The sequence below is a fragment of the Pocillopora damicornis genome, chromosome 6, assembly GCF_964200805.1.
Source record: "Pocillopora damicornis chromosome 6, jaPocDami1.2, whole genome shotgun sequence".
NCBI classification, from domain to species: domain Eukaryota; kingdom Metazoa; phylum Cnidaria; class Anthozoa; order Scleractinia; family Pocilloporidae; genus Pocillopora; species Pocillopora damicornis.
The window spans coordinates 14,089,656-14,109,194 of record NC_142675.1 but is presented as its reverse complement, the minus strand read 5'-3'; the positions used below and the strand labels follow the sequence as shown (position 1 = coordinate 14,109,194).

Here is a 19,539-nt window from a genome sequence, read left to right as displayed (position 1 = left end):
TGTCCTCTGCGTGCAATAAACTACTTCAAACTCTTTAGGCACTCTTCTGTTTCCAGGTTTGGTAGGAGGTCAAGATAAATTCCTCGTGTAAGACTGCAGGCATATAACAGGACATAGGCCTTTCCCTCTCACTGTTTAGACACTCGATATCGGATTGGACCAGCGTAGTCCACTCCAATCACTCGGTACGGGTTGGTCCCTTGAGTACGGGTAGTCGGCAGATTTCGAGGCGGCGAGGCTGCATATGCTGATGCTTGAAACTTCTTGCACCCATGACAGCTCTTGCGCACTTTCTTCGTCAGCTGTCTCAATTTTGGAATCCAGTAACGGGCACAAACCCTGGCCATTGTTAGCCGCACTCCCCCATGCAGTGTTTCTTTGTGTGCTTCCTCTACCAGTCGGAGGCCAAGTATGCTGGTTTCTGGTATGTAAACTGGATACTCTCCTTGTATTCGGCCTTGGCACTCTAATAGTCCCTCCTGGTTTGGCTGTAGGTTCAACGCCACACGATCTCGTTCAATGTCACAACAATGTCGCGATCTCGTTCAATGTCACAACTCCTCTGAGCCTGTTTCTCCCAGAAGAGCCTCTGGTGGTTTGTCTCTTCAGTTGTCAATGGTCCTTTGATGCATGGTGTTCCTTGGCTACAGAGAGAGTTGTGTGCGAATCTCCGCATCCACACACAGATACGTACAGCTTTCTGTAACTGAAACCTGTGTAGTACTTCTGCAATCTCGTTCTTCTCGTTTACTGCGACTCCGAGCACTTTCTGCACAAGTTTGACTTCAGTTTGGCTTTCTTCTGACGGCTCATTTAGTACATCCGCTGGCCAATGTTCTGGAAATCCAAGCCACTTTGGTCCATGCCACCACAGATCAGCTTTCTCTACATGCCCTCCACGACTTGCAAGATCAGTGGGATTCTCTGCTGTGGGAACATAGCGCCATGTCACCTCTTTGTGACTGTTTATTTTTTGCACGCGATTGGCCATGAACTGTTTGTACTCTCCTTGCCCTCGAATCCAGTACAAGGCCACTGAACTGTCCAGCCAGCAGTGTGTACTTCTTACAGGAAGCCCGTCCAGAGCGTCTCTCACGTTGTCAACAAGGTTCACAGCCATGTGACCAGAGACCAGTTCCAACCGCGGGATGGTCAGCCCTTGTTTGGACAGTCTCGATCTGGCTGCAATTAGGCCCTGGTTAGTTCCGGATGCCTGTCAGATGACTGCATAAACGCAGGCTGCGACTCCATTGGCACACACGTCTCCAAACGAATGCAGATCGATTTGCTCGATTTCCTCTCAATGAACAACCAGAGATCTCAGTACAGCAAACCTTTCTGGTAGTCTGCTTTCCCACTTGACCCACAGCTTGGCAAGGTCACATGATAGGTGTGCATCCCAGGCTCCTTTCGTATCATAAACTGCACGGTAGATGAGTTTGCCACTAAGTGTCTCAGGCAAGACAAGTCCCAGGGGGCCATATATCTTAGCTAGCTTAGCTAAGATACCTCTCTTAGTCAGCGTTGCTTTCTCTGGTGGGACTGTGATGCTAAGCGAGTCTTGTTCTTTGTTCCACGGGAGTCCAAGCATACTAGAAAATGTTCCTTGTCTAACTCCTAACTGCTGCGTTGCGTAGGTTGGTTCTCCTTCTTCTTTAGGAGAATTATGGTCAACTCGCCGACGGACCAACTAGCCGACGTATAAAATCGAGTAGAGACGTCGGCGAGTTGGTCCTCAATCCAATACAACTTATAAGAAGTTAAACATACAGAAAAGTAAACGATATTTAGTAAAAAACACTGGTGAACATTGGTGAACATCAGACAGAAGCTTAAACATTGGTAAACATTGGTGAACATCACCAATGACTATAACAGCTTAAGACGCCAACGAGATAAATTGTGCGACAACAACGCCGTAAAGACTCATCATGTCAATCGCTCAGATTTTTTAAAGAAAACTTGGCTCTCTAGACAAGATCTTTAGTAAAAAGCAATTCTTTCTGTTTGCAACAAAGTTCATAAGGATCTCAAGGCGAATAAAGCGAAGTAAACATCACCAATGACTCTAACTGCTTCAGACGCGAACGAGTTATTGTGTGACAACAACACTGTAAATACTCATCATGATAATCGGTCAGATTTTTTAAGAAAACTTGGCTTTCTAGACAAGATCTTTAGTAAAAATCAATTCTTTTTATTTGCAACAAAGTTTAAAGGGATCTCAAGGCGAATAAAGTAAAGTAAACATCGCCAATGACTTTACCCGCTTTAGATGCGAACAAGTTATTGTGTGACAACAACACCGTAAAGACTCATCATGTCAATCGCTCAGATTTTTTAAAGACAACTTGGCTTTCTAGACAAGATCTTTAGTAAAAAGCAGTTCTTTTTATTTGCAACAAAGTTATAAGGATCTCATGTCAATCGGTCTTATTTATTTAAGTCAAGTCGCTTGGTAAAAAGTCAACGCACAAACGGTGTTGTTGTCACACAATAATTATCTCGTTTGCGTCTGAAGCGGATATAGTCATTGGCGATGTTTACTTCGCTTTATTCACCTTGATATCTTTATAAACTTTGTTGCAAATAGAAAGAATTGCTTTTTACTTAAGATCTAGAAAGCCAAGTTTTCTTTAAAAAATCTGAGCGATTGACATGATGAGTCTTTACGGTGTTGTTGTCGCACAATAACTCGTTTGCGTCTTAAGTTGTTATAGTCATCGGTGATGTTCACCAATGTTCAAGCTTCTGTTTGATGTTCACCAATGTTCACCAGTGTTTTTTTTTAACTAAATATCATTTACTTTTCTGTATGTTTAACTTCTAATAAGTTGTATTGGATTGAGGACCAACTCGCCGACGTCTCTACTCGATTTTATACGATGGCGAGTTGGCGTCGGCGAGGCAAATTTCCCTTTCGTAAACGGTCGTTGCCATTTGAAACGGTCGATGTCATTTCTCAGAACGGTCGTTGCCATTTGAAACGGTCGATGCCATTTCTCGGAACGGTCGTTGCCATTGAAAACGGTTGATGCCATTTCTCATGACGGTCGATGCCATCTTAAAGGTCGATGCCAAGAAGGAACCGATATTTCCGACTCTCTCCGACGACATGCGTGACAATCAGAGCAATGCGTGACTAGCTTTCCCACAAACCATCGCGATTTTTATCAAATCAAAGTGACGGACAAACCCGACAATTTTCTCAAAGATCTAATATCTTCAGCTATAAAGAAGTCGAATCGAAAAGAAAATCTTTTGAATCGACCCAAATTACAAAGGAGAGTTTTCTGGCTTCGCTTCCAGATGATTCATTTTACTACCTGAAGGCAATTTCAGGAAATGTAGAAAAGTTCAAAGAGCACTTTTTGACCGAAGATATAACGAAAGAAAACCTGGAGCAATGGATATCCGAATATGAAGCGATAAACAGCATCTCAGTGAAGTGATGATGTACATGTGCCAGAACTTATGGATTCTTCAATGGGTTCAGATAATTGGTACGATGCCATACAACCGTATAGTACTCTAGCCAATTTCAAACACTTATAATTTGATTATATTTTTGTTCAAGTGAAACCTTGTGGGTATGAAGGTTAGTTTGCTGATATCCTGATTGAGGAAAATTATAAGCAAAGTTCAGCCATTGATTCACATGGGGCGCTAACTAATACTCAGGTAAATTAAGGCCTGGGCCTCCAGTTATTTCACCTAAAAAGTGGGGGGGTGGTCTATCTTCTGAAGATTAAGCTGTACAAACGTAAAACTTTGAAAAGATTGAAGGTTTGAAATTGTAAATAAGTTTTAATTCATCCTTTCCTGTTAAAGTCTAACACAACATTGTAATGATTTAAAATTTGGTTTGAACAGTAACATGATGTACATGTGCTGCAATGACCACAATTAATTTCAAAAATCGATAATAATAATTTAAAAACAAAAACAATTATGTATTATAGATTGATCCAGTAGTCCTTTCAAATCATCTCCAGTTAAAATCACTAAATGCAGGATAGGTTAATTAAACATGTGACTTTTGGTGTCTTATAAGATTTCGTTTCTCTGCAAAAGTCTTTTGACAATGATCACACTTGTAGCTGTCTTTATGTTTCTTGTCTTTATGCCTCTTTAGCTTTTGCTCATGGTCAAACGATTCATTGCATTCCTCGCAAATGCACTCATGACAACCTTTCTGGTGGTATTTGAAGTCCTTCTCCCTTGTGAACTGGGTGCTGCAGGTTGGACATTTTTTTATCTCTGCTATTCCCATATCAAGGTCTTCCCTCAAGCTCTGTGCTTTATCTTTCCATTCCTATGAAGATCATAGCATGATATTTTAAAAAGGGGGAAATATATTAGGGAACAATCGTGTATTTTTGATCCTCCCTATTTTTTATATAAACTAGATTGCAAAGACAGTTTTTTTCACCCTCTATCATAATTTTTTGAGGATAATACCCTCTTGTCCCCCCCCCCTTTCCTCAAAACCTGGATCCGCCACATGTAGGTTATTTCTAATTAAAATTTAGGTTAAATTAATCGGTACATTATAATGGGCCTTGCTATCCCCTAGGTATATTTAAGAGTTCTGTCTGGAAAAATAACAAGTCTGAACATTATATTACAAAATTGACATTCAGCTTGAGGTCCCAGCTTGATTCAAGATCAACATTCAGAACCTAAAATACTTTTAATTGGAAAGTTTGACGAGAACATTTACACTCTCGGTCCTTACAAAGTTAGCCACGTAAACCACATAGCAGTCCACTGAAATGGGGCAGGGTTAATACACAAACATTCGCAATGTTAGAAGTTTATAACTAACCTTTCTTCTGTCTGTTGGCAATTTCTTCCACATATTGCCAACCACTTTGGAAACCTGCCCGATTCCTGCCCCCTTTCCAAGTTGTTCCTTGACATCTGGCTGTGGAATGATACAAAGTACGAGGAAACTATATCAGCTTATATCGAATGTAATTTCAAGGCCTACAAGAATAACGAATACAAGTGCAACACTTATAGATAAGATATTTGTTAATGACATAAACGAAAATTTTAGATGCGGTTTATTTTTCACTGATATTTCTGATCACTTAATCTTAATCACTTGTAATCGGATGTAAAGGATGTAAGGGAAACAACATGTTTTAGACTATTTGAACAAGCACTTTATCCAGGCTGAAAATGATTGAATATTTTGGGAAATACAAAACAAACTCACCGCAACTGACTGCATAAAGGAGTTCCACCCCGTTGTTTCTGCACAAGAAGAATGGGTTCGTTCTGTTTCAGCTGGCTGAACTCTCGCACACGTGGATTGCTCCGCCATCTTATAAACAACACTGCCTGGAAGTGACGTCCGAGCGTGCCAAAAGTGTACGAGCTATTCACGAGGGCTGTCGTCTGCTCGGCTAGTTTTAGAAATGGCATTGACCGTTTGAAATGGCAACGATGGTTCTGAGAAATGGCATCGACCGTTTCAAATGGCGAGGACCGTTTACGAAAGGGAAATTTGCGTCGGCGAGTTGGTCCGTCGGCGAGTTGACTGGATACCCTTTAGGAGACTGCTCTGATTCCAGCTCAGGGACGTTTGAGTGCCACTTGTGCAGGTTGAAACAAGCATCTTGGAAGATTTCTTTAGTCTTATCTGTTAGTTCTCGAGTCTCGCACACTGTTGTTGACCCCGAGATTAAGTCGTCAACGTACAGTTCCTTGCGAATCTTGGCTACTAGTTCTGGCTCTCTCTCCTCCCAGTTGTTAAAGTGCATCTCGATCACTCCCCCCAGCAAAAAGGGAGATGGCGCAAGTCCAAATAGGGCTCTGGTAAATCTCAGGGTCTCCAATGGCGATTGTTCGTCTTGGTGCCAGTGAAAGTGTATTGCGTCTTGGTCAATCTCCTTTACTCTCACTTGTAGAAATGCTTTCTGTAAATCACCAGTAATGGCCACAGGGTTAAAGTTCTTACTAGAACGCTCCAGAGTTTGTTCTGAAGAGGTGGGCTAGTATTCAAACAGTCGTTGAGTGAAGGGGCGCTGTTGAAGGCCCTTGCCGAAGCATCATATACAATTCGCAGTTTCGTTGACTCTGCTGTGGCTCTCATGACAGGTTTGTGTGGTATGTATAATTCTCAAGCTTCTTGTTTAGACTTGCAAGTCTTCGTAGACTTCCGTCCTTATTGTTTGGTAGCACAGGATGACTTCCTCGCCAAGGCAAACCAGTCTTGTACCAGCCCTCCTCGTGTCGCACAAGCTGCTCTTTGAATTCAGCATACACGCTGCTCTGGTCATTAGGGAGTGTGTCAGACAAGCCAAGTACATCGAGATGACAAAGTTCCTCGTAGTCCACATGTGATGTTTGAGTTAACAATAAGTTTGTTTAGTCTAGAGGTTCTTTTCCTGGAGACATGATAATCCAACTGAATTTCGTCAACTCAGCCACAGGCTGCCCAGGCTCACCGATCTTCGGTACACTCTCGGTTTTTAATTTAGCAAAGTCACCGGCTCCTAGTATTATGTGCACTGGTAAGTGACTCTTTGTGTCCACATCATTCATAACAACTCCCGACAAGTGTGGGTTTCTCTCGATCACTTCTTGATACTTTGGGTTTTCCAGGATAAGCAGTTCTCCTTTGTCTACTTTAGTGACTTCCACAGGCATTGAAAATTTTCTGTTTACATCAGAAATGGTGATAGTGGCCAGCTCCACTTCTCTTGTTGACGCTCCTAGCAACATCTCTATTTTCCGGACTTCTTTCTTGTGCCCAATGCTTGAAATGCGGTCTAAAAGGGCTGCAGATGCGTACGAGCTCCCAGCACCCATGTCTGACAAAGTGCAACATTTAATTCCTTCCACTTCGACAGCAACAACTGGATATGTCACATTTCCGGTTGGAATTCCTGTGGTGACAAGGAGTGGATTGGCTTGGTTTTCTTGCTTGTGACAAATGGACATGTGATGTTTGCGATCACAGATCTGACACCTCAATTTGCTCTTACACTCATCAGCGTGATGTCTTGTACTGGTGCAATTAAAGCACAGTTTTTTCTCTGATAGGATTTTCTGTCTCTCATGAACACTTGTGACCTTTGTACAATTAATTGCTCTGTGATTGTCATCTTTGCAGTAGACACACTGGTTTCTGGAACGCGGCTTTGATTGATGTGTATTGAAGATAGGTAGGGGCGGTTTAAATTGTGGATTTCTTTTCCCTGTTTGGTCTTTCTTTAATTTTTCTACGGCAATCTCTTCCACTGGATTAATTTGGGTCCACTTCTGTAGCTCCCTCAAAAGATCTTTGAACCCCCAGTATTTCCAGCCTTCATTCCCACGCACCAAATCAGCTTTGATTCCTTTGAGCTTGTCTAAAGTACATCTGGCATTTCCCTTGACATCTGTGAGTCGTCTGAGTGTATCTAAACTTTGTACATTGAAGTGCAGTTGTTTTTAGAACTCTTTGACTTTTCTCGGATTTGCGCTGGTAATAATTGGCAGCTCCATAATGTTCTTAATATACACATTAACAATCTCTGTTGGCTGTCCATATTCCGCTTCGAGAATAGCCTGTGCGTTTGCATATCCTTCATCTGTAAATGGTAGCCCGTCAATATCCTTCCTTGCGTGCTTCTCCAACAGCTCTTTCAGATATCCAAATTTAGTGAGGGGTGCCAGATTAGAAGAATCTATTTCGGAGGTAAATTTTCCCCAGAATGGGAGCCATTCTTCTGTCTTTCCATTGAACTTTGATATGGATAATTTGGGGAGCTTGGCGGCTGAAGACAATTTGCATTCTTCGGTCGTTTGGGTGGTTAATTTTTGCTGTTCACGGTCTTTCTCAAACTTTGCTTTCTGCTCTAAAATCTCTCTCTCAAACTCCATCTGCTGTTTATGACTCTCAAACGCTCTTTTCTCTTGCTCTTCCATATCTATCGCTTGGATTGCGGATTGAACTCTTTTTGTTGCTTGGTCGGCTTTCTCAAGGTGTTGTTTGATTCCTCCGCTCCATGTTTTTATCGTGTCCTCGCTCTCTCCTTTCATGTACTTCTTTTCCTCTACTGCAGACTTAAGCGTATCCACTGCACTAACAATACTTGCAATCGATGATTGGTGGTGCTCCAAAGATTGTCGTTCTCATTTTTCCATGATCTCGTCGGTTTGGTGGGGCTTGAAGTAAAGCATTTTAACATTGGTGTCCAACTCTGCTATTTGTTTCTCCGTCATATTTGCTCGGGTCAGATTCTTTCTCTTGTTTGAGCACTCTCACTTTTGTCTTGTCCCGTCGGAGGTGCCACTTGTTTTGTAAATTGCTTTAATTCTCTGCTCGATGCTAACCACTCTCGATTACAATATTCACTCGCTAAGAATTTTTCCACTGCTCGCTCATTAAATAGATTGACTAACTCACTCTCGTGTACAAAAATCTCTTCTTGTCTCTGATCAGTTCCAGTAAAATATTAAGTGCGTCACACCCTTATTTAATATTGCATAATCACATTCTCGACAGGCCAGATGTAGCCATTGCTTCCCATACCTGACGAGTAAATATAATATTGTGAAAAATGAAGTACAGTCCAGGCACAGAATACATCTAAAGCATCCAATTTAATAAATTCACATTTTAAACTGGATAAAAGGGAAGAGGTGAGAAGAATTAGTGACAAAAAATAAAGCTGGGAAAAAAAATTTCTCAATTAAGTCAAAATAATAAATCATGAAAACACAACATAACATAACATGGTATGTTTGTTCTTTGTATGATCACACAAGTTCTCCTTCTTAAAACAATAGTTTTACAGTACAGAATCATGACAAACAGAATGTCATCATGCAAAGGAAATTTGGCCCCCTCCTGCATGTTGTTGTTCCAGAACAAAAGCAAGGATCTACCTCACCTTGAGTAGATAACATTCGTCACTTCAAATCTTTGTTTCTAATCTAAAACATAGATCTTAAGAGACCCCAAAAATATTTTTTACAGCTGTTGAATGATAAGGAGGTCTCCTTACCTAGATCACTAAATGTCCACAGCAAGATCAACAACACTCACATGCATCCAGAAAAAAACACAAGAGCTAATTAATTATCATGTGGTTGTTTTTCGAAATGTTTGTTATTATGTTGTTTTGAAACCAAAAAATTTATGAAATAATTTTCAAAAGTATTTTGGAAAGCATAGAAAAAGGTGGAGCTCTGCTGTTGGAGGTGCTACTCTAATCATGCAGTGTCATGTTCTGTTTCTGAAATCATATTCACATGTAACTCTTACCTTGGTATTGGTGCCAACATCTTGAGGCACAAGCTTGACAGGTTAAAGCAACAAATTTTTTGTTCCACATTAAAAGACATAAATACTTTCATTCACAATTAAAACTGGATTACAAGATCTTTAGAAATAAAAAAAATCAGACTATGAGGGAAAAGAAAAGAATGGTTAGATTGCCAAAGCTGCAGGCTTTTATGGCACCGGTCAGCAAAACCAGAATGTGCTGTTGGATTAACATTGAATTTAGCATAGATCAAGAATTGATGGTGTATAATGCATTATAGTATTAAGATAAAGTATAGCAAAAGAAAAAGAAAACAATAACTATAACGACAAAAATAATACTAAGAAGTAAAGAATTATGCATAAAAATACATACACATATATACCTATGCATGAATTTATACATGTGATATGAGTAATGGTTTTACTGCAAATAGTTATTATACTTATACAATTAACAGCAGAAGTGGTATTAAATTACAAAAGCAATTTTAAAAATTTGAAAAAATTTCTTTGATCTTTGTATCTGGTGAGATAAGATGGTTGAGTTGAGCAATGAAGGAGGAATGGTGTTGCAAATGAGTGGACCCTGCGCTTAAAGGGGAAAAGGTTACTTGTGCATGTAGGGGTGCAAGTTGTCTGTTATCCTGTTATCCTCAATCTGTGGTGTGCTTTCCAGTCCTGTACACCTTTACAGAGGGGTCCCACAGGGCTCAATTTTAAGCCCTATCCTCTTTTTTGTCTATATGAATGACCTGCCTCTTCTGCTGAAAGAAACAGAAGTGGACATCTATGTTGACAATACAACTATTTGGTTTAGCGGGACCAACTACACCAAACTATAACAAACTCTAAATATGGAACTAAGCAAAGTAAACAGTTGGTTTAAACTTGATGAAATGCAACATAACATCAAAAAGACCAAGCACCTACTTATTGATACTGCTTAGAAACTCTATCACACTGAAGTAACGACACTGGAGCTTTCAATTGACAACGCAAGACTTGAGGAATCAGTTGGAGAAAAACGTCTTGGTGTTGTAATTGATTCTCATCTAATAAGAAAGCTGAACTCTAAAATATGTCTTCCTAAGAGAGCTACAGTCTATTTAACTATTGAATGCAGAAAATTGTTATTTAATGCTCTCATTGAGCCAATTCTTGAGTATCGTTGTACTGTTTGGGGTAACTGTTCTTTTGAAATGTTCTAAGGCTGCTACAAGTTCAAAAACGATGTGCGAGATTAATATTGGATGCCACCATTAATGACAGCTCTGTAGAACGTTTTGATAAATAAGGCTGGCTACCTATAGATGACATCATACACATTAGAAAACTCTTTATGCTACATAAAGTTAGCCAGGGTCATTGTCCTGAATATCGCACCTCATATTTTAAACATGTTAGGTCTACACATGGTTATCGAATTAGCTAGATCTGTTATCTGTAATGGTGTTTTTGACACCATCATGTAAAAGAAACTCAGGGCTCAGGACTTTCCACTCAAGTGCATGTCATCTATAGAATAATCAAGGTAACACATGTAGAAACATAATTTCCCTCTCAAATTTCAGAAAAATGCTACAGAATAATTTCATCAAAGAAAACTCTTCCCTAAAACATTTTAAGATTAGTAGGACTTTTTGATTTTTATAATAATTTAATAATTTAGTTGGAAGTGTAATAATTAGTAGGATGGTTTTTGTTTTTGGGTTTTGTTTTTGTTGAGAGCCATCATATAAACTACCGGGCTACAAGTAATAATGTATTTTCACCCACAATTAATAAAGTATTCATTTGTTTGGTTAAGAAGAACTTTTGAGATTTGATAATGATGTCATTAGATTTGGTAATCTTGGTTGAAATTGCCTTAATGTGAGGTTGCCATGAGAGGTTTTGGTGGATAATTATGCCCCTTCAGTTTCTGTGTCTGCCTCTGTGGGCAGGCCTTCCTCAGGGCCTTTTAAAAAAAAATCCCCACATATTACAATGAGAAGAAGTGACCTCTTGTCTCAAATAACTGGTCATCCAAAGGCTCAAAGTGAATCATGGCTGAAATGACTGATTTAAAGTTACTGTATGAGCTAGCTGTAAAGTTCAGGACTGGTCTCTTTCTGGGAAGCTTTGGGGGAGTCTCGAGGAAATTGAGAGTTTAATAGCTTCTACTGTCTTTAGGAATATTTTTTACTGAAATGGGTTTTAAGGTGCACATGGAATGCTTGACATAACATGTAACAATTATGTTTATCATAACAATCAAAGCAGACAATTAAAGTGATTAATAAAGCTATCTTTGTTTAGGGGAAATTATGAACCAAAAATTTGTCTTACCTGTAAACAAATAACTTACACAATCTTTAGGTAATAATTTAAGTTTTATACATGAGCGATTATTTAAATGATTTTCATTCTCCCCTTTCAACTCAAAACCCTGAAGGATGTTGAATGAAGGTATGTCTTTTGAGAGGTCTGTAATTTTGGCTGTTGCTACTGTTGGTGTCATTTAAGCCTCCACCAGTTTTTTTCTGTTCTTCTATGAGTTCTGTGAACTCTTTTTTGACATGTGAATGCAGAATTTTCCATTTTTGCAGACTTAAACTGTTGTCCTCTGTGTGACTCTTTCGTGGCCGACAGCCTTTTTCTCTCTTTTTAATTTTTTTGTTGATTCAAAGAAAAATTTATTGCTAATAGAGCTTTTGCTGAACTAGCAGCACATTCTTGGCTGATAGAGGTGTTATCAGTGGCAAGAACAGGCCAAGACAAACTGACTCTAATATCTGTTGCAGTGACTGACCAGGTGATTGGTTTGTTTATCTTGGCTCTTTGTGTGGTGTATGTGACAATGCACTGACTGGCAAAAAGTCCACCATGGACCCTTTGACAGATATGTTGATCATCTACCAGGATGTCTGGTCTCGCTTTGTGTAAGTTTCACCCTCCATGCCCTCTAACAGTGGGGTTGTTGATTGAGTCACCAACTTCCCAACATATGAGAAAGTAGTACCGGTTTCCATGGTTATCCACTAGCAAGCAAACCAATGCCTGACCTGACTGACACTGTAGAATATTTGTAATATTTGACCTTCACCTTTACTTGAACCAATATGGCATCCCACAGTATTAAGGTCATAAAAATTACCTTTTGATATATAGTTCCCATAAATTTGATGGTTCCCTCCATGAGTATTAATTTAAATTTATGGGGTTGTTGGTTTCTTGAAATCAAAAGCCAAAGGAAAGTAGACACCTTAATCAGGATTTCCTGTGTTTCAACGGGGGCAGCATTAATACTTTCAGGAACCACACAGAAATATTTTATGATAGTTAAAGATCGCTAGATTATGGATGCCAAGTGGCAATACTAACACCTGTAAGAAAACGTTTCTTTCTTTTCTCGGAGAACCAACAACAAATTTTTTTTAACAGGCATCTGCACTTTATGTCTTTGCCTAAAAAACATCAAAGAAGGTAACTAAAGGAAAGGAAGTTAGCAAACCAGCCTCAGCAGCCTTCATTTGATTAGCTTTTGAGTACTTCATGGCTACAGTCAAGCAATTGGTAGACACTGCACAGTGGATCTGGCTCAAGAGGGTGGTACAAACTCTTGCCTGGAAGGGAAAGGTAAGGTAGGTTAACTTTGTGAATGTAAGATTGGGACTAAACTAATTAAAAAATCAAATCCAACTAGCTTGAACAATTTTAGATAAGGGAAAAATTAATGCAGCTACTTTTACATTAACAAAAAAAACTCTTAAATGTACTTGAATTTGTTTTGTGCTATGAATTTGGTAACTCTGCTCTGCTTTTTGTGAGGATCTTTGTGGTTCTTCTTAGAATCTCAACTTTTCTTGCCATTTCTAATCTCTTTTCTAAACTCTGTGGTTAAATCTGAATCTCCTATGGAGCCAACATTGTGCCCTTGTTGCTTTGGAAGACATCTGCAAATGGAGAGAGATAAATTGCATCATTTTTCACCTCTTCTGTGAAGGAGGAGGCCCACTTTATGTCTGATGATATCCCTTTTTTATGGTCACAGTTTGTTTTTCATTTCTTCCATTTATTTTGTAAGTTGTTGTGTGTGGCCCCAAGCAGCAAGTGGTTGTCATTGCAACTCTTGATGCAATTAAACCAGCTTAGGTAACTGATCAAGTAGGTTGCAAGAATAATTATGAGTGTAACAGATCAAGATCACCCCAATAAAGCTGGTGGTCCACAGCTACATTACAGTGCCCCCATTTTGTTTCTCCAACTACAGAATCAAATTTAAAAAATTTGGATATAAGAATATGAACAATGTTATAAATGTGGGCCCTTATTTACACAATTAATCAAATTCAATTTTAGCTTTTCCTTTTCTCCATATGTAGGTGCACAAATTATTTCTGTATTGATATTGTGTCTTATACATCCTTTTCATGCATGAATTTAGAGGTGTGGTGAAAAAATATTTCTTGAAAACTAAATCACTTTGGGTATGAAAAAGACACTTCAATAAAGCAAATGACAATATCATGTTGCCATGGGAAGAAAATGACATGTTGTTGTCAAACAATTGACAACAGCCACTCCAATGCAATAAAATATAATATACATGAAATACTTTGTTGACTGGTGCCAGATCTGAAACAAGGAAATCAGCATGTTGTACAGGTGGACACCATCCATGTGGCTGTTGTACTTTATAACTATAGTTGGCCTTTCAATGTTAATGAAACTCCCCTCTTGTTTGGACCAATGCCCTGCTTTGGAAGAGAGATCATTTCCAATATAGTTGGAAACCATTTGGACTAAGTCATTATCAAATGACCAAAGAACAGTTATACCAGAGTTAGCCTCAACAACATAATCAAAGGAACCATGACCTTAGCTTTCTTTTTCAAATCTTCATTGAGCAAATGCCCAGCTGCTCCCTAGGGCAATCCTTTCAGATTGTGGCAACAGCCCAAAAGTCATCCTTTTTAAAGGAATTCATCAGGGTTATTGAAGAAAAGAAATTGTCAAAGAATACTTTGTGGTTAATCTTTCTTGGCAGTGGTCAAGTCTAATGATACACAATATAACCACCCATGAGCAAATCTGGCAGGGCTTCTATCATGAATGATTTCCCTGATAAACCTGTTTAGTTTATTGTGCAGGTACTGTCTTAAACTTGTATGGCTCTTGGGAGGAGTTATTTGCTCATCCACAGACTGGTATTCCTCGTGAGGTACCTGCATGCATTTTTCCACCAAAGAGTTGACAACTGGTCTTACCTTCTATAGTATGTTGTCTTGATCCCTCTGAATTTCTGGAAGATGTTTGGTGTTGTCATTGTTATGAAAAAACTGTTTTATTTTTTCAAAGCAGTTGATCAACATGACATTTGCCACAAAGGGACTCTGGTTTCTCTGAGCCAATACATCCTTATTTGTGGAAATTTGATGATTGACATCATTACCAGCACCCCAAAGTACATGTCCATTTCATCAGGATCTGCACATATTAAAGGCTCTCCTTTGAATATGACATCATAAAAAAGAGGTTGTTGCTTGTGCCATTGCATACTTTGGCTATTTCCACTGCTAACAGAACTTCTGGCAGCATTGCTTTCTTCAGCAGCATTTTCACTGTCATCACTATCTATATCCATATCACTTTTGTCACCACTTTCCTTAGTGCTAGACTGTGAGAAATAATTGCTTTCATCTTCAGCTATGTGGGCCAGTTTGTCTGAATCACTTTCCCCATCACTCTTGACAAAATTGGGCTCATCGCTGTGAAATGATTTTTTTCATGTTGGGCCCAAGCCCTTGCTCCATAAAAGGACGTTGTTGTTATACCTGAAGGGCCATAGGTAGCCATTGCTGTACATACCTGAAGAGTAAATATAATAGTGAAAAATGAAGTACAATATAGGCTTAGAATACATCTAAAGAATCAAATTCCAGTAGCTCACATGTTAAACTGGATAAAAGGGAAGAGGTGAGAAGAATAGGTTATAAATAATGGAGTTGGAGAAAAAAGTTTCTGGAATAAGTTAACATAATGAACCATGAAAATACAATTTAACAAGTACAGGCTCTCACATAACAAGGTATGTTTTTTCTCTGTATGATCAAACAGGTTTTCCTTCTTAAAACAATAGTTTTACAGTACAGAAACATGACAAACAGGATATCATCATGCAAAGGAAATTTGACCCCCAGCTGCAAGTTGTTGTTCTGGAACAACAGCAAGGATCTACCACGGTTTGAGTCAATAACATCTGTCAATTCAAATGTTTGTTTCTAATCTAAAACAGATCTCAAGAGACCCTAAATATACTTTTTTCAGCCATCGAACAATAAAATAACATTCGATAAAGGAGGTACACTTGCCTAGATGGCCAGAGGTCTGTAGCAAGATCAGCAACACTTACATACATCCAGAAAACACCACATGGCTTCTACTTTACCTAGTCTTTCTTCTGAAACCAACACTTGTGAGCTAATTAATAATCACATGGTTGTTTTTTGTAAAGTTTGTCGTGTTGTTGTGAAACCACAAAATGCATGAAATGATTTTGAAAAATATTTTGGAAAGCATAAAAAAGTGGAGCTCTGCTATTGAAGATGCTAATCTTATCATGCAGTATTCTTTTTCTGGAATCATATTCATTTGTAACTCTTGCCTTGGTTGTAGTGTCCACGTCTTGATTCAACATAAAATTTCTTATTTCCTTTGTGATCCTGATATTTGTCGTACTAGTCATTCCATAGGGAAAGTTGACACTTAGAAACGTCTCGGAGTGCCGGTAGATTAAAAACATCATATTGGGGTCCTCATATTTCTGAGATCAAGAGTGAGGTTGCAAAAGTAGCTGCAGCTCCTATAAAACTTAAGCCATTTTGCCTAACAATCTTCGAATCCAAGAAATTATGAAACAGAGCTGCTGCATATTTTAATCTGGGCTCACTGGGAAGTAAGATGTCACCCCTCTGCCAACAACTTTTTTAAGGGTTCAGTTTTCAGTCTTGGAATTAACAGATTTAGAACTTCCTTCCTTCCTTTTGGTATCTCCATAAACATCTTCTGTCTGATAGCAAACGGTGTAGAAGCTCTCACATGTAATGTGCTCTAATTGAAAAATATTCTGATTTCCTGGTGTGTCTCTTTGGCATGCTTCTTCATTGCCTGTCTGGTTTCTCCTTACTGAATGTCATAATCTATGGCACATGGTTTGCTGATTTGTTGTCAAAGGATGTTAAAGAAGAAATGATCGCCTCTGTAAGAATGTAACAAAGGTTTTCAGTAGAAGGACCAGGATGCCCTTTGATGGATGCAGGTTCGACTTTGCAATCAAGTCCAACATTTTCTTTAGTGTGCATATCAAATTCTATTGCAGGTTTCAAAAATGTCTCCTCATTTGCAAAGGCTTTTGGTGTGGCTGCAAATATAGGAGTCTGCTTTCTCTTACAATCTCAATTATAAAAAGGGACATTGGTTTTAGTACACTTAGATCTGGAGTATAGCTAGCCCTCTCCTCATATCAAGGTCTTGAACTCTGAAGTACAACAGATTTTGGACAAAATATAAAGTTGGACAAGTAAGTCTACTGACTGATATGTAGGACAAATTATGGGCTTGGAAGTACATTTAATATCTTGATCATGATTTCCATGAAAGAGTCAAATTGAAAACTTGAGCTATAGAACTCATCATATGGTGGTCAGTTAATGGTGTAATGGTGTACATGTAATTGGGCAAATGTTAGTCTCAAGTTTTTTTTCTTTATTTCTTCTCTCCACCATGAGGATCAGTTTCCTTATTGTATTTTGTGTTATTCCAACATTCACACTGATCTAGGTCTTCTTCAACACAGCTACAGTGACTGGTTTGTTCCCATTGTTTTGCATCAAGTGTTCTAAATAGCAGTATATACATTTTTCTCAGAATCCAGGGTTCAAATTTTAAATTCTTTCTACATTCAGCAATTGTTCCAAGAGTGCACGTTGATGGTAAATTGCATGCAAGGTACATAGTGCCTAGCAAGCTGTAACCTTTCTAATATACTACAAATTTGATAGAATATTTTGATTAAGCTTGAATGCTTAAATATCATGAAAGCAAATAATTAAATAAATGAATAAGTGAATTTAAAAAATCGATGAATAAATAGATAGTTGAATATATGTATATTTAAATTAAAAAATGGTAAAAGAGAGCTTGGTAGTTTTCAAATATAGTCATGTGGTATATGAACTCTTTACCAAGGCTGAGTGAAGTAACAAGAAGGCAACAAATGCAATATCCCAGCTCCAAAAAATTACCACTAGTGAGGGTATTGTCCTGGATTGACAAGTGACACAGCAAAATCATTCATACTATTCTGTATCTCAATGTTTTCTCCATGAGGTTGCAGAGCCTAGCATTAGTAATCTGCTCAAGGGAGTGATCACCAAACACGTTAATGAGGATTAATAGCCTGACATTTTGAGTGTGATGAGAAAACAAGAATAATTTTTTGTATGCCTTCCTCAATTTTTCTGATAATCACAGACTTAGATTCTTCAAATAGTTGGTTCAGTTCCTTATCCATTTAGTAGTTGTTTAGTAGTTTAGATGAAATGTTCTGGAAAGTTCTATGGTATGCAAGTCAGCATGACTCAGCAGTCTTGAGATTTTTTAGAAGCTTATATTTACAACAGTTATTCACAACACCCTCCCCCCTCAAGAAAAGCAATTTGACAAACTTTCTTGCAAATTTGTGCTCTTGAAAGGCAGTCTGCAATAACATTGTTCTTTCCTTTTATGTGTCTGATGTCCAAAACATACTCTTGTAGCATTAAACTCCACCTCAGCAATCATTGATTTTTGGCCTTCAACTTATGAATAAAGACAAGGGGGTTATGATCACTATAAACAACAACAGGCAAACTTGAAGAACTGACAAAAACTTTGAATGTTGTGATGCTAACACTAGTGTCAAACATTCTTTTTCAAAAGTGGAGTAGTTCATTCGACTTTTGTTGAACTTCTTGGAGAAACAACAAACTGGATGTTCCATACCTTCATCTATTTACTGAGAAATGCTGGTGTTCTCTTTGTAACGAATCCCATTTCTATCAGGGTCTCTTTTATTTAGTTGAGAATGTCCTCTGAAACCAAACTTGCAGGAAACTTACATACATACATACATGCATAACCTTTATTTCTGTGTCTAGTCGTTCTAGCACCAAGGCACTAATTGGAGATACTCAAACACATACAGTATGTTACAAATTTGATAAAAAAAATATTAATTTAATAATAAAATATTGATAATATAATTATTAATTGATACAAATTGACATATTAAGTAAAGTATTAATTAATAATGACTAATTTTAGTATAATCCCTAAGAATAGATGCATTCATAACTACTATTTCTATCTTTAAAAATCTCTTAAGTTTGTTTCAACACTATTTGCAATCAAAACCATTAACACTATTTTCAGACATCCATACACTAAGTTGTGCAGAGATAACAATTTGTTCCACATCCATTGATCTCAGCTGATAACTCTTGCTTTCATGTGATCACTTTGAATTCTGACAGGGATTTGACTGTCCTTTCTTTTTGGTTAGCTTTGCCTGGAGTGATGACCCTAAATAGCTGATCAAATGCTTGCCACAGGTGACAGTGTGATAACACACCAGCCTGAAGTCAGAGTTTCTTAAAGTATGTTTTCTTTCTTATTCACAGTTTAATTGGAATAGATCTCTGAAAGTCGCTGGTGTAAGTCCAATTGTAACTTTATACATCAGTATAAGTATATGTTATCTTCCAAGTTATAATATGCAAAGTGGGACATTTTTGTTCCTATGGTATTTCTATGCACAAATCTAGTTCTTTTAGTTTATACTTGAAATAATTAAACAAAATTTTTTTGCACTTACAGCAAGAGGCCACTGTTGGTGTCCCTCTATTAATCCTGGTTGGACTACCATATTACTTTTTAAGTCCCTGGGTCCTTATATTTAATTTTTGGACCTTGTGAGTGGGTGCTCATTTGATTGAGTATATGAACAAAATATAAACAGTTCATACATCTAATTCATTAGTGTTATGTTCTTGTGGGAAGGCGAAGGAAAATTATTAAGAAGACACAAGATGGTGGACTTCACACTAACTATATTGTCACATAAGCACATGTTACATACCAGTAACTGCTGGTACTGCGGGCTTGAGGTTTTTGTGTTTGGTGCTTATTCAAATATTTTAATGTTTTCTTGTCAAGGGATATTTTATAAGCAATGAGGTTGAAATGCAACA

At 38.2% G+C, this 19,539-nt stretch overlaps 2 protein-coding genes and 1 pseudogene across 2 annotated transcripts; all 3 read right to left on the bottom strand.

Moving 5' to 3' along the window:
* Positions 1-384: 384 nt before the first annotated feature.
* LOC149044101 (uncharacterized) lies at positions 385-1,120 on the bottom strand. The gene has a single exon (XM_089209998.1). It carries the CDS (start codon positions 1,118-1,120, stop codon positions 497-499), a length of 624 nt encoding a protein of 207 aa, XP_089066124.1. The 3' UTR covers positions 385-496.
* A 2,673-nt stretch (positions 1,121-3,793) lies between these two features.
* On the bottom strand, positions 3,794-5,385 carry LOC149044100 (uncharacterized). The gene is made up of 3 exons (XM_089208641.1): positions 5,225-5,385; positions 4,829-4,927; positions 3,794-4,315 (listed from the first exon to the last, which is right to left on the bottom strand). Exons 1-3 carry the CDS (start codon positions 5,330-5,332, stop codon positions 4,025-4,027), a joined length of 498 nt encoding a protein of 165 aa, XP_089064767.1. The 5' UTR covers positions 5,333-5,385; the 3' UTR covers positions 3,794-4,024.
* On the bottom strand, positions 5,368-7,415 carry LOC149044099 (uncharacterized; annotated as a pseudogene).
* Between the last annotated feature and the right edge of the window lie 12,124 nt (positions 7,416-19,539).